The sequence below is a fragment of the Rhamphochromis sp. 'chilingali' genome (assembly GCF_963969265.1).
Source record: "Rhamphochromis sp. 'chilingali' genome assembly, chromosome: 1".
Taxonomy (NCBI): Eukaryota; Metazoa; Chordata; class Actinopteri; order Cichliformes; family Cichlidae; genus Rhamphochromis; species Rhamphochromis sp. 'chilingali'.
The window spans coordinates 39,765,657-39,782,186 of record NC_137929.1 but is presented as its reverse complement, the minus strand read 5'-3'; the positions used below and the strand labels follow the sequence as shown (position 1 = coordinate 39,782,186).

General features: G+C 41.2%; 1 protein-coding gene across 1 annotated transcript; it reads right to left on the bottom strand.

The window, feature by feature from the left end:
• Positions 1-9,792: 9,792 nt before the first annotated feature.
• LOC308393463 (myeloid-associated differentiation marker homolog) lies at positions 9,793-15,780 on the bottom strand. Its single transcript, XM_080877235.1, has 2 exons — positions 15,712-15,780; positions 9,793-10,850 (listed from the first exon to the last, which is right to left on the bottom strand). Exon 2 carries the CDS (start codon positions 10,723-10,725, stop codon positions 9,826-9,828), a length of 900 nt encoding a protein of 299 aa, XP_080733361.1. The 5' UTR covers positions 10,726-10,850; positions 15,712-15,780; the 3' UTR covers positions 9,793-9,825.
• Between the last annotated feature and the right edge of the window lie 750 nt (positions 15,781-16,530).

Genomic DNA, 16,530 nt, shown 5'->3' with positions numbered 1-16,530 from the left:
ATTAATGTGTAATTTTGATGACATTTTCCCCCCTTTTCAGGCCTCATACTTTGACGAACTCCTCCAAGGGATTTCATCATATTGAAGCATTCTTCAGTGTGTAGAATCTAAAGACCTTTGTGATGTTAAATTGCGAAGCTTTTTCCGTTCAGGGAAACGGGGTGGTCATGGCGGCACGTAGAGTTTCAATCACTCGCAAAAAGCAGTAATCTGCTGTCACTAAAAAACACAATGTCCAATCTCTCCCAAAGGTCGCAGGTGTGATGAGACTCGAGCTTGGAAATGTTTGTTATGCTATTTGTCAATAATGGTTAGAGCGCCACCTAGTGGCATGACTATAATCCTGGTTGAATAAGATGAAATGTTAGCTGGTGATTAAAAGCATGAAATCCATCAATGTGACATCACATCGGACGTGCCGGTTTGAGGTGTTGGCAGTGGCTCGACGTGCCGGGGGTGCGAGGGCCCTCATAACGCTGCTTGCAGCTTTAATTAGGGCCCGAGCACTGACAGTGCGAAGGCCCTATTGTAATTGCTCTGTTTATTATTAGGGCCCGAGCACTGACAGTGCGAAGGCCCTATTGTAATTGCTCTGTTTATTATTATTATTATTATTATTTCGGCAAATGAATCGGCCTTTTGAGGGCCTAAACATGCTCGAAAACTCTGGAAATTTTGCGCACGCGTCAGGTCTGGTGAAAATTTACGTATTTTAATGGTTTTACATATGAGCACTGGGAAATGGCTCTAGAGCGCCACCTATGCCTTGTTAAATGCAGCCCTACGACCACATCGTTTCAGCTACATGTATGAAATTTGGCACACATGTGTATCATGCCAAGACGAACAAAAAAGTCTGTGGGCCCATTGACGCAAACCCAACAGGAAGTCCGCCATTTTGGATTGAAGGTGACATTTTGGCTCTGATTTTACCGTTTCCATGCCTTGTACTTTAACGAACTCCTCCTTGGGATTTGGTCGTATAAGCTTCAAATTTGGACAGTGTCAACTACACCCTTGTGCCATGTTAAATTGCGGAGCTTTTGAGTTTTCACAATACTATGAGGCCGTGGCGCCATGGCGAATTTCGATGACTCGCCATGAAAATCTTATTGCCTCTCATTCTGTCATACATGTTCCAATCTGGACCAAAGAGCACACATATGATAAGGCTCCACCCCTGAACATATTTCAACTGCCATATTTGACCTCAAGGACAGCGCCACCTAGTGGGAACAGGAAATGTCATGTTTTACACTTTGGGGTACAGTATAGTGAAGGGTGACATCTGCAGCCTCAAATTTCTCCAGGAAAGCCTTAAGGAGTTGGTCTTGGGTAACAGTGAAAACTGTGAGTTTTCGCGAAAGGGTGTGACCCCAGCAGCATGGCGAACTTTGATGTCACGCCATGAAGAAACAAATTAGTATAACTCAATGAAATCCAGTCTGATCAGTACCAGACTTTACAGGCATGATGTCAGACCCGCCCTGAACAGATTGATGTGCCCATTGTCGGAAATACGGACAGCGCCACCTAGTGGCAACAGGAAATGTCATGGCTTTAATTTTGTTGTACTGATTTTCACAGGTTCATCTTGGCCACCTCAAAAGCGGTGAATATCACCATCAGTCCCTCGTGATGCTTCAGTGCAAAAATTGTGAGTTTAAACTGAACGGCGCACCCTGGTGGCAACGCTGTTCAACATGAAAGATGAAGTGGCTTTTGAGGGTCTTGGCAAGTTTATAGAGGCTTGAAATTTGGCACACACCTCCAAATGGATGAAGGCTTTGTTGGCATGTGATCATTTTCATTGAATAGCGCGAAATTGCTCCACAGCGCCCCCTACAAAATTTCAAAACCACAGCCCCTGCTCTGTGTTTTATGTATGAATCTGAAACCTGGTAGGCTTATAGGAGATATCAAGATGTACAAAAAAGTCTCTTGGAGCAATATCCCAAATCCAACAGGAAGTCAGCCATTTTAAAATTAATGTGTAATTTTGGCAACATTTTCCCCTCTTTTCAGGCTTCATACTTTGACGAACTCCTCCAAGGGATTTCATCATATTGAACCATTCTCCAGTGTGTGGAATCTAAAGACCTTTGTGATGTTAAATTGCGAAGCTTTTTACGTTCAAGGAAACGGGGTGGTCATGGCGGCACGTGGAGTTTCAATCACTCGCCAAAAAGCAGTAATATGCTGTCACTCAAAGACACAAAGTCCAATCTCTCCCAAAGGTCACAGGCGTGATGAGACTCGAGCTCGGAAATGTTTGTTATGCCCTTTGTCTATAATGGTTAGAGAGCCACCTAGTGGGACGACTATACTCATGGTTGAACCAAATGAAATGTTAACTGGTGGTTAAATGCATGAATTCCATCAATGTGACATCAGATCGGACATGCTGGTTTCAGGTGTTGGGCATGGCTCGACACGCCGGGGGTGCGAGGGCCCTCATAACGCTGCTTGCAGCTTTAATTATTATTATTATTATTATTCCGGCAAATGAATCGGCCTTTTGAGGGCCTAAACATGCTCGAAAACTCTTGAAATTTTGCACACATGCCAGGTCTGGTGAAAAATTTTGTATTTTAATGGTTTTACTTATGAGCACTGGGAAATGGCTCTAGAGCGCCACCTATGCCTTGTTAAATGCAGCCCTACGACCACATCGTTTGAGCTACATGTATGAAATTTGGCACACATGTGTATCATTCCAAGACGAACAAAAAAGTCTGTGGGCCCATTGACGCAAACCCAACAGGAAGTCCGCCATTTGGAAGAGAAGGTGACATTTTGGCTCTAATTTTGCCATTTCCATGCCTCGAACTTTTGCGAACTCCTCCTTGGGGTTTGATTTCATAACCTTCAAATTTGGACAGTGTCAACTACACCCTTGTGCCATGTTAAATTGCGGAGCTTTTGAGTTTTCACAATACTATGAGGCCGTGGCGCCATGGCGAATTTCGATGACTCGCCATGAAAATCTTATTGCCTCTCATTCTGTCATACATATTCCAATCTGGACCAAAGAGCACACATACGATAAGGCTCCACCCCTGAACATATTTCAACTGCCATATTTAAAATCAAGGACAGCGCCACCTAGTGGGAACAGGAAATGTCATGTTTTACACTTTGGGATACAGTATTGTGATGGGTAACATCTGCAGCCTCAAATTTCTCCAGGAAAGCCTTAAGGAGTTGGTCTTGGGTTACAGTGAAAACTGTGACTTTTCGCGAAAGGGTGTGACCCCAGCAGCATGGCGAACTTTGATGTCACGCCATGAAGAAAGAAATTAGTATAACTCAATGAAATCCAGTCTGATCAGTACCAGACTTTACAGGCATGATGTCAGACCCGCCCTGAACAGATTGATGTGCCCATTGTCGGAAATACGGACAGCGCCACCTAGTGGCAACAGGAAATGTCATGGCTTTAATTTTGTTGTACTGATTTTCACAGGTTCATCTTGGCCACCTCAAAAGCGGTGAATATCACCATCAGTCCCTCGTGATGCTTCAGTGCAAAAATTGTGACTTTAAACTGAACGGCGCACCCTGGTGGCAACGCTGTTCAACATGAAAGATGAAGTGGCTTTTGAGGGTCTTGGCAAGTTTATAGAGGCTTGAAATTTGGCACACACCTCCAAATGGATGAAGGCTTTGTTGGCATGTGATCATTTTCATTGAATAGCGCGAAATTGCTCCACAGCGCCCCCTACAAAATTTCAAAACCACAGCCCCTGCTCTGTGTTCTATGTATGATTCTGAAACCTGGTAAGCTTATAGGAGATATCAAGATGTACAAAAAAGTCTCTTGGTGCAATATCCCAAATCCAACAGGAAGTCAGCCATTTTAATATTAATGTGTAATTTTGGCAACATTTTCCCCTCTTTCCAGGCACCGTTCTTTGACGAACTCCTCCAAGGGATTTCATCATATTGAACCAATCTCCAGTGTGTGGAGTCTAAAGACCTTTGTGATGTTAAATTGCGAAGCTTTTTACGTTCAGTGAAACGGGGTGGTTATGGTGGCACTTAGAGTTTGAATCACTCGCCAAAAAGCAGTAATCTGCTGTCACTCAAAAACACAATGTCCAATCTCTCCCAAACGTCTCAGGTGTGATGAGACTCGAGCTAGGAAATGTTTGTTATGCCATTTGTCAGTAATGGTTAGAGCTCCACCTAGTGGGACAACTATAATCATGATTGAATGAGATGAATTGTTAGCTGGTGGTTAAATGCATGAATTCCATCAATGTGACATCAGATCGGAGGTGCTGGTTTTAGGTGTTGGGCGTGGCTCGACGCGCCGGGGGTGCGAGGGCCCTCCTAACGCTGCTTGCAGCTTTAATTATTATTATTAGGGCCCGAGCACTGACTGTGCGAAGGCCCTATTGTATCTGCTCCGTTTCTTATTATTAGGGCCCGAGCACCGAGAGTGCGAAGGCCCTATTGTATCTGCTCCGTTTCTTATTATTATTATTATTATTATTATTATTATTATTATTCAGGCAAAACAAGGGCCTTTTTGAGGGCCTAAACATGCTCAAAAACTCATGAAATTTTGCACACATGCCAGGTCTGGTGAAAAATTTTGTATTTTAATGGTTTTACATATGAGCACAGGGAAATGGCTCTAGAGCGCCACCTATGCCTTGTTAAATGCAGCCCTACGACCACATCGTTTGAGCTACATGTATGAAATTTGGCACACATGTGTATCATGCCAAGACGAACAAAAAAGTCTGTGGGCCCATTGACGCAAACCCAACAGGAAGTCCGCCATTTGGAAGAGAAGGTGACATTTTGGCTCTAATTTTGCCATTTCCATGCCTCGAACTTTTTCGAACTCCTCCTTGGGATTTGGTCGTATGAGCTTCAAATTTGGACAGTGTCAACTACACCCTTGTGCCATGTTAAATTGCGGAGCTTTTGAGTTTTCACAATACTATGAGGCCGTGGCGCCATGGCGAATTTCGATGACTCGCCATGAAAATCTTATTGCCTCTCATTTTGTCATACATTTTCTGACCTTGACCAAAGTGAACACATATGATAAGGCTCCACCCCTGAACATATTTCAACTGCCATATTTGACCTCAAGGACAGCGCCACCTAGTGGGAACAGGAAATGTTATGTTTTACACTTTGGGGTACAGTATAGTGATGGGTGACATCTGCAGCCTCAAATTTATCCAGGAAAGCCTTAAGGAGTTGGTCTTGGGTTACAGTGAAAACTGTGAGTTTTCGCGAAAGGGTGTGACCCCAGCAGCATGGCGAACTTTGATGTCACGCCATGAAGAAACAAATTAGTATAACTCAATGAAATCCAGTCTGATCAGTACCAGACTTTACAGGCATGATGTCAGACCCGCTCTGAACAGATTGATGTGCCCATTGTCGGAAATACGGACAGCGCCACCTAGTGGCAACAGGAAATGTCATGGCTTTAATTTTGTTGTACTGATTTTCACAGGTTCATCGTGGCCACCTCAAAAGCGGTGAATATCACCATCAGTCCCTCGTGATGCTTCAGTGCAAAAATTGTGACTTTAAACTGAACGGCGCACCCTGGTGGCAACGCGGTTCATCATGAAAGATGAAGTGGCTTTTGAGGGGCTTGGAAAGTTTATAGAGGCTTGAAATTTGGCACACACCTCCAAATGTATGAAGGCATTGTTGTTATGTAACCATTTTCCTTGAATAGCGCAAAATGGCTCCACAGCGCCCCCTACAATATTTCAAAACATCAGCCCCTGCTCTGTGTTTCATCTATGAGTCTGACACTTGGTAAGCTTGTGTAAGATATCAAGATGTACAAAAAAGTCTCTTGGAGCAATATCCCAAATCCAACAGGAAGTCAGCCATTTTAAAATTAATGTGTAATTTTGATGACATTTTCCCCCCTTTTCAGGCTTCATACTTTGACGAACTCCTCCAAGGGATTTCATCATATTGAACCATTCTCCAGTGTGTGGAATCTAAAGACCTTTGTGATGTTAAATTGCGAAGCTTTTTACGTTCAAGGAAACGGGGTGGTCATGGCGGCACGTGGAGTTTCAATCACTGGCCAAAAAGCAGTAATATGCTGTCACTCAAAGACACAAAGTCCAATCTCTCCCAAAGGTCGCAGGCGTGATGAGACTCGAGCTCGGAAATGTTTGTTATTCCCTTTGTCTATAATGGTTAGAGCGCCACCTAGTGGGACGACTATAATGATGACTGAATGAGATGAAATGTTAGCTGGTGGTTAAATGCATGAATTCCATCAATGTGACATCAGATCGGACGTGCTGGTTTCAGGTGTTGGGCGTGGCTCGACACGCCGGGGGTGCGAGGGCCCTCATAACGCTGCTTGCAGCTTTAATTATTATTATTATTATTCCGGCAAATGAATTGGCCGTTTGAGGGCCTAAACATGCTCGAAAACTCATGAAATTTTGCACACGCGTCAGGTCTGGTGAAAATTTACGTATTTTAATGTTCTCAGACATGGCCAGGGAAAATTAGCTCAGTAGCGCCACCTAGAAAAATGAAAAACGCGAGCCCCCGATATGGGTATGACCTACATGTTTGAAAGTCGGTACACCTATATAACGTTCAGAGTCGAACAAAAAAGTCTATTATGGCAATGTCCTAAACCCAACAGGAAGTCCGCCATTTTGGATTGAAGGTGACATTTTGGCTCTGATTTTACCGTTTCCATGCCTCGAACTTTAACGAACTCCTCCTTGGGGTTTGATTTCATAACCTTCATATTTGGTCAGTGCCAACTACACCCTTGTGCCATGTTAAATTGCGGAGCTTTTGAGTTTTCACAATACCATGAGGCCGTGGCGCCACGGCGAATTTCGATGACTCGCCATGAAAATCTTATTGCCTCTCATTTTGTCATACATTTTCTGACCTTGACCAAAGTGAACACATATGATAAGGCTCCACCCCTGAACATATTTCAACTGCCATATTTGACATCAAGGACAGCGCCACCTAGTGGGAACAGGAAATGTCATGTTTTACACTTTGGGGTACAGTATAGTGATGGGTGACATCTGCAGCCTCAAATTTCTCCAGGAAAGCCTTAAGGAGTTGGTCTTGGGTTACAGTGAAAACTGTGGCTTTTCACGAAAGGGTGTGACCTCAGCAGCATGGCGAACTTTGATATCTCGCCATGAAGAAACAAATTAGTATAACTCCATGAAATCCAGTCTGATTAGTACCAGACTTTACAGGCATGATGTCACACCCGCCCTGAACAGATTGATGTGCCCATTGTCAGGAATATGAAGAGCGCCACCTAGTGGGAACAGGAAATGTCATGTCTTACACTTTGTTGTACTGATTTTCACAGGTTCATAGTGGCCACCTCAAAAGCGGTGAATATCACCATCAGTCCTTGATGATGCTTTAGTGCAAAAATTGTGACTTTAAACTGAACGGCGCACCCTGGTGGCAACGCTGTTCACCATGAAAAATGAAGTGGCTTTTGAGGGGCTTGGAAAGTTTATAGAGGCTTGAAATTTGGCGCACACCTCCATTGTGCTTAAGGCTTTGTTGTTATGTGATCATTTTCATTGAATAGCGCAAAATGGCTCCACAGCGCCCCCTACAAAATTTCAAAACCACAGCCCCAGCTCTGTGTTTTATGTATGAGTCTGAAACCTGGTAAGCTTATAGGAGATATCAAGATGTACAAAAAAGTCTCTTGGAGCAATATCCCAAATCCAACAGGAAGTCAGCCATTTTAAAGTTAATGTGTAATTTTGGCAACATTTTCCCCTCTTTCCAGGCACCGTTCTTTGACGAACTCCTCCAAGGGATTTCATCATATTGAACCAATCTCCAGTGTGTGGAATCTAAAGACCTTTGTGATGTTAAATTGCGAAGGTTTTTACGTTCAGGGAAACGGGGTGGTCATGGCGGCATGTGGCGTTTCAGTCACTCGCCAAAAAGCAGTAATCTGCTGTCACTCAAAATCAAAATGTCCAATATGTCCCAAAGGTCGCAGGCGTGATGAGACTCGAGCTCGGAAATGTTTGTTATGCCATTTGTCAGTAATGGTTAGAGCGCCACCTAGTGGGACGACTATAATCATGATTGAATGAGATGAAATGTTAGCTGGTGGTTGAATGCATGAATGTCATTAATGTGACATCAGATCGGAGGTGCTGGTTGTAGGTGTTGGGCGTAGCTCGACGCGATGGGGTGCGAGGGCCCTCATAACGCTGCTTGCAGCTTTAATTTTTTGTTGTATTTCTGTCAGCCCTCCTTTCTGTATCACATTGCCATACCTGCTTCTTTATTTGCTTGCAATGTACTTCCCGTTTATTCAGGTTGCTCCGCCACCTGGACCTGGATCCTTTAAAGTTTCTTTCAAGATTTTGTTTTACAGGCATGAAAATAGCTGCCACACTTATTCACCAAAACACTGATTAACCTCTTCTGGAAACTGCTGTAATTGCTTTAACACGGCAATATTGCAGAGACCAACAGTGTAAACAATAAATATTAACAAATTTCACTACTTAAAAAAAATCAAAACTTTGCATAAAGTTCTGAATAGTGCCTTCCACTCTGCAGGGTCTCCTCTCAAGTGATTCATGTATCAGTGTTGGGTATTTAAAAAGACGTATAGATTTCCAATGAAATGAAAGTTCTTGTATTCATTGTAGCAATTATTCAAAGGGTGAAAACACATGACTCAGAATGTATATCCTTATTTGAATTAAAAGTACGTTTTATGACTAAGTATAACTAATTATCGATACTGTCATCTTTGACAGCTCATCTCACTTATTCATTCCATTTCCAAGTGAGTAAAAAGTCTAAGATATTTGTTTTATGATAAAAGCTTAATTTCTTTAACTAATACAAATATCAGAGCACTTTGTTGGTATTATAATGATATTGATACTGATATGACTTTAAAGTGCTATTAACAAAAGATTACAGGATGATGATCTTTCAGTTAGAGCGTGTTGAAATGCAAGTGCCCAATTTTGCCACCCCCCTGTGCTCCAGTGTGCTGACTTTATTGGCTTTAATAGTATATAATGTACTTTATCATGATACATAATGTATTTCATTGTGAGAAATCTCACACTTTGATAGCTGATGTAAGAGTTGTGTTGCACACATCAAGATTCAAGAAAACTTTATTTGTCACATGCAAGTTGCCCTGCAGTGAAATGGGACCCCCCGACCTTACATACACAACACAGACATCACATAGGGAGACAGGTCGGAAACCGGTAGTATTACGGAAAACACTGAAATGTACAATACAATGGGAAAGTCCAAGAGGGGAAAAAAGAGACCTCTACTCATGCTATGCTCCTATGGGAGGACAGCATGAGATCAGAAAACAAAAAAACTCCTCTACACAGAAAGCACATAAATGTCCACAGCACAACATTATGGAGCACGTGACAAGCAACAGGGGTGGGTAGAGGGTGAGGAGTAATCCGAAACATTTTTTCCAGAATTTTTTCCAGCGCTGGGCCCAGACCCATTGTGTTCTCCAGGAGGAGACAAGCATCGAAGGCGTTTGGAAAGGGAGGAGGGAGGAGTGCGTATCAGTGTATGTGTATGTGTGTGTGTCCAGAGTTCAGCTGAGACAGTGTCCTTCACCCATCATTTCACAGTAGAGGTTAAATACTGTATGGCAACTATTTGATCACATTCAAATAAATACATACTCACAGGCTTTGCAAATATGGGATCCCTTTGTAGGATTTTAAAGATTTTAAAAACGTTTCAGGATTTTTAAATTAGGAAAGGGGGGGGGGGGTCAAAATTAGCGCTACATCTCTCCTCTTCTCAGCCACTGACAAACACTAATCTGGCACTGTACACTAGGTCAGCAAAATAAAGCAGGAAATTGATGGCAGTGATTACAGATGCAGCGATTGTATCTGGGTCATCGTTTCTCCTGTAGTTAAACTGGAACACAGGCCAGAGGATGGTGGCGGACAAATACATGATAACTGCCAGGAGCCCATATGCCAAAAGGAACTTGGAGAATGGGATGGGGAGACAGCTGGTCCACTCTCCCACACACAGCACCACCACAGCCATGGAGACGATGAAGCAGATGCAGTACACTGCCATGCACCACGTCAAAGCTGGATGATGGTCGTATGTCACTGGGCTGCTGATCAGGATGAAGATAATACAGGCCAAAAAGGTCTGGCACACTTTCAGTAAGCCTGGAGCTGTAGCCATGTAACCTGCCACCTCTCCTGGCCTTGCTTTAGACAGGCTCACCTCCCCCATGTAGGCAACAGCTGCCAGGCAGGAGAAGACTGTGGAAACTATGCGATGGTCATGAGCTACACGATAGAACAACTGGTGTCTAAGGAAGAAGACTGTGGAAACTATGCGATGGTCACGGGTTTCACTGGCCTGTTGGTGTCTAAGGAAGAAGACTGGGAAGATGATGGATGCTGAAAGGCAGAGGAGTGTAGCATAGCAGGCGACAGTGATGGGGAAGTTGGACCAGGACACTGGCACCCGGGCCTGGAGGCCGAACAACTCTACCAGCAGGACCAGCAGAGTGCAAGCGAAGCTGAACGCCCAGCAGAAGATGCACCAGTCAGCCATGACTGTGATGGGCAGATGAGCTCCATGTGCAGCGGCGCTGAATGCCACACAGGTGAATAACAGGGCAGCTACTCGCATCCTGGACAACTGGGAAGTAGGGACCACAATCAATGGCATGATGGGATGTTACAGTCTGTCAGGAGGTGAAAGTGACTTTAATAGTCCTGCAAGTTTCAAGACGAGTCTTGTACTAAATGTCGGATCCTGCTTCTCCTCTACTTAGTGGGCATTTGTCTCATAATCTGCAGGAAGAAGACAAAGATAATCAGAATAAAATGAAGCAAATATGTTTTAATATGAAGTTAAGGAATAACTGTACAGTACGTCTGTGGAAAACAAAATTATTTTAGACATTTTAAAAAAATTTTAATTTTTAAAAAATTATATTTAAAATTATTTTAGTATTATTCATTTATTTGTATTTTTATTTCATTATCCTTTTTATTATGTACAGTCCATAAAAACAGTAGCTGAGTTTTCCAAAGTCTAACCTTTAAGTTTAGTCTTATTTCTTGTTAAAATCACATGCCATGCTTAGTATTTCTCATAATCAGTTAATAGTTTTCAAGCACTGCTTTAAACACTTTATTCATGATGAATAAGCTAATGTACAACACTTTTTATTAATTATGTTTTCATGTTCTACAACTCATTGATTAATCATTTATAAACGCTACTCTGCATCAGTTACAAACCAGTCATTTCAGGATGCTCAATGCTATACAAAATAACTGGTAAAAGGTAAGTAGATGGTTAGTAGTCCTATATAATACTATAAACTCTACACGTACTACACATAGTAGTTTCATACTAGATGTTTTATAAACACTGAATATCAGGGTTTCATCACTCATATATAGCTTAACAGATGTCTTACAATATATTTATAACTGTCACTTAAAGGCTGCCAAAGCTGTAACTCACTATCGACCAACTTCTTTTTTGATAGATTATCTAAAATGCTCATAAATACCTTAATAAACTTATTTAGGAAGTTACAAACCATTTACTACTTGTTAGTAAAGTATCTTGAGTGAGCCCATCTAAAGTGGGGACCATATATACCGTACAACCTATTTATAGATGTGAAAGTTTTTAAAGTACATTGTAACAAAAAATAAATGACAACACACAGGGTAGATCCAGAACGCAATGTATTTTTAAGATGCCAATCACAAAAACATGAGAACAACGCTTACAGATTGGACACACAAATTATGATACAAAAATAAAAAGTGTCAGCCAATATTTGAGGTAATACAGAACACGGCTGGATGCAAACTATATGACTTGTAGCTCTTTACATAAAGTGTATCACATGTATGATCATTAAAATTAAACTACAAAATTTATAAAATAATGAAGTAACATTCAAACCAAAATCAGCAGCAGACATGGTGCCTCCTCTTTTGAACAGCCTCAAAATCTTGTTATACCGGTTGACCACTTGCTTCGGATTCTGGACTGCATTTGAGAGAGCATAATCATTAATGTAATAGTGTGGTAATGAAACACACCACATGCAAAATCAAACTGTTAAGTTAATCACTTGACTTCTTGTTCTTGGTTTTTGGTCATGTTTCTTTGACTTCTTGTGTTTTTTTTGCTTTGCCCTTCATCCTCTTCTTCCTGTCTTTATCTGATGAAGTTGTGCTTATGGAGGAGTCAGAACTCTCATCAAAAGACCCATCAGAGGACAGTGAAGATATGCACACTTAAAATCAATCCTTTGATTTTTCTGAAAATCGACAGTGCCCCTTATAATCCCGTGTGCTTTATGTATGAACTCTGGTTGTGTTTACTGACCTCAAAGCGATTTTATGTCGTACACGGCGCTCGAAAATCTGTCAAATGTTTTAGTACGACTTTGCTGAGCTACGAACCCGCACCGCTTGATGGATTGTCGGAGCATTACGGCTATCGTAGTCAGGCGCCTCGCGGAGTGATACGTACTGTGCTTCAACATAATATTAGGGTATTGTGTGTGTATAACCTCTTTTTAAGTTTTGTGGATATTATACATGGTTATGCTGAGGATATGTCGGCCAGTTTCCACTGGAAATGCCTTTTGGTTCAACTGTCAGCAAGGAATTTGCACTGTTACATTTTTATATAACTTTAATGCACATAAAAAACAGCTGCTTGTTTAAGTGAAAATACATTGATGGGGTTTTTTGCACTAATAACGTTGTGGAGTTGTAAAGTATTTTGTCTAGTGTCAATTATATCGTCAGTTATATCATTATCGCAAATTTTCAAATGTATATCGTGATAAATAATTTTGGTCATATCGCCCTGCTCTAGCTTATATGTCACCTCCTTTATTTGTTGATGAAAACAAACTGAAATGAAGTTAGCGTCATGCATTGGGATACTGAATTGTATCGTTGACATAATTGCAATTGAACTGATATGCGAGTAGGGCTGGGTACCAAAACACGATACCTTTTTAGTACTGACTGATTCAGTAGGTATCGATACAGAAAAAATAATATTTTTGGCACAAAATTTCTGTACTTTTCTAATTAAATCTCTGTTACTGAGCCTCACAAGTCCTTTTCTTCTGCTGCTGCGGATCACATGCCAGCAGTGGCTTCGCAAATGCGCGATTCATTTGCAGTCTGGATGCAGTGGGTTAAAAATCATCTGTTCCATATTCCACTCTGTCACCAATTATCAGAGGCAACAGCCTTAAAAATTTCCAGTTTTGTATTAACTGTCCTGAGAGTTTGTTTGAGGAGTGACCTCACACGGCTTTGAAGAGGTATCAAAGTCAGAGTATTTAAACTGTTTAATGCTCTGATTTGGAATGGAGTGGGTCAACCATTCTTTTTTTTTTTTTTACAAAAAATTTAAAAAACAGCACAACATCATATGACAAAATGCCCTTAAAATGTTGTGTCCTGATCAAAATGGCAAACCTGGCTGTCAGATGTGAAAATCTTTTAAACAGTTGAAAACTGACTCAAATTTTATTCCTCCTATATCTGGTGTACCTTCAGTCTTGAGGTGTTCAACAGGAGAGTTGTACATCTCTATGGTGCATTCTGCACCACACTAATGACACTCTAATGACACTTACAATGAAATTGAAGGTTGTTGGTTCAGTGCAGGGTGCTGCTGGCCTCCCTTGCTGAGCTGATTCAGTCTGGACACTCTCCAGTGTTAATTTAACACTGGAGATTTTGCTGTGTACCAACAGGACAGTGTACATCACTGTCACAAAAGCGTTTGTTTTCATTCAAAGGCTTTATGGTTTTTCCTATAATACCTGGTGGGCTGGTCTCTAGTCAAAATGCCGGGGCTGATTTTTTGTCCCAGTCAAGCCCTGGGTACACAGTGGTCATAAACGGATAGAAATGAATGGTTGAAGTTCGAGGAGAGGAGTAAGCAATTAACTAATAAGAAAAATTATGTTTAATGATCAAACCAAGTTAACTGATGAATCCCTGAGATTCTGAATTTGAATGTGTTTTTTTTTCAATGATAAGGAAGATTAAAACACAATCACTTGTGACTCATGATGTGCATTAAAGGGTTAAAAATCACTGTAAAAGCACACAGACGGTGTTATTGGTTCTACAATAGAAAATAGCCTTTTGCCATTATTATCCCACAAAATTTAGTTTCATTATAAATAGCTGTCTTATATCAAATCACAATCAAATCAAAATTTATTTATATAGCACATTTAAAAACAGCAGTTTTGATCAAAGAGCTTCACAAGTTACTTGGTGAGACTGTAGAACTTAAAGAAATAAACATTTTTTATTTTTAGTAATCGCTCGTATTTACTGTTAAGATATACTGTTTTATCAAACAGTCTGAGCTTGTTAATATTAAAACAAAATTCACCGTAATTTTCACAATAATTCTAACAGTGTTTTGACATTTTGTTAAAATGAAAAGCACGGTATGTTTTGAGTAATTAACATACAGTTGTAAACTGTAAATTCAAATGAAAAAAGCAGGAAAGATTGTCATTCATACAGAATTATTATGTAAATTGTAGGGTGATTAATTGTAGATAATGTTACAGATTTTTCCTGTTGTTTTCAAAGACAAAAAAAGCAAATAACCGTTTGTCAATATAAAGTAATTTAACATAGATATTACAAGCATTTCCCCTTTTTGATTTTAGGCAATTAACCGTTGCCATTTTACAGTTATTTAGGGTAATTTTTACGTACATTTCTTATTTCTAGGGTGTGGTGAATTTCACTAGAAGATCAACTCTAACTCACCCCCGCCCCCATAGATCCCGTTCAATTGCCATTAACTCCGGTGTCACATATCCTGTTGCACATAAAGTGACATAAGAAGCAGCTCTGAAGAGCTAACAGCGAGTATCCAGGAAGCAACAGTAGCAACATCGAAGCAGTTTTTCAGACTGAATGGTAATCAGGCCAGAATATTAGGACTATTTTCAGGTGGATTTTTTTTTTTAACAGGGATCAACATCCAGAAACACTTTTTTAAACTTCCTGTTGAATTATCACGGTTTAAACACACTCCATGCATGGTGATCTAAACTGAGAGAGATGACTGTTAAATTGCAGCAGCAGCATGGTACCGAGACATCAGAAAAAAGGTGCGGTTGTGCGGTGTAGGTTATGTGGCCTCTTCTGCTGACAGGAAACCAGGTTTGGGTTTACGCTTTTGGTAGCGCGCATACCATGCTTATAGGTTCTTAACAAAACCCAGTCGAGGGGGTCGTGCCATATAAAGCTTAAAAGTTAAAGGGAACCACCCACACTGTTGTAAAATGGGGGCAAAGAAAGTTTCTCACAAATAACAGGTTATGTTAAATCAAATAGGCTATTGCAGGATTTCTTACCTCTCTTAAAATAACAAAGCTATGAAAGAAATCTATGCTCGTTTTCATGCCAGAGGAGGCGTGTTCATTTCTAAGAGTATAACAGAGGCGTTTAACAACCGTTTAACTGAGTAGTTAAGAAGTTTTCCATGTCAGATAGCGGACATAACGCGCCTCGGTGCTATGCCTTTCAGCTCTACTCCAAGAATAGACCGCGATAAACACGAGCTGCTAAGTTTTACTTAAAATCTTTCAGAGCAACATATCATCCTGAGGCGGGATCTTACCGATTTCTGAGCCACCAGGAGTTTTATTTCACAATAATGTTAAAGCTTTAAGTTCCTCGGCGCATCCCCTCTGTTATCCAGCGATATCTGTCTCCTGGTCCTAGCCTGTTTGGCACCCCGGGCGAACACTCCCTTGCTCGTTTCTCCTCCTCTTGTTTTCTGTTTTTTCTAAACTGAGCACCTGATGGCTTTGAACTTTTCTTGTCCATCTTCCATTGGTGTTAATTTTGCACTCCAGTATGAAGACAAATCCCCCAACCTGAGGATCGCCACAACATAACCTAATAGACCTACACTTCAGTTCACATATTATTCACTTTATAGGGTTTATTTCTGTGATTTCGCACAACCCAGGATTCAAATCATGAATACATAATGGGCTTGGATTTACAACATTATGAAGCAGCCGGCCCCTCTCCCCTGTCAACAGGTTGTGTGGGAGACTTTAAATCACCAAACTGCAGTGTAGATTTATTTTCTTACGCTTCTTATATTTATTGTTTGTTTACTTGCACTGCTGTAACTGGAGCCTCGTGGTCTCGTCTCTCTATATACTGGACTGTATGTAGTGGAGATGACAATAAAGTTTACTTTGACTTCAGTAGCAAGCAGGCGCACCGAGGGCTCTCACGCTCACTTTTCGCGTGTAGAATTTCGAAAAAACGTCGGTGCAAATTATAAGTCTGTATCATAATGTCCGCTGTTTTAGTGTTTGTTGTTTTTATTTTGTTTTATTTTGCGAGTTGTTTATTAGATGCTGCTCCAGCCAGCCAGAGAATCCCCCGCCGCCCCGCCCTCTCCTCCCTGTGCCGCAAGCAG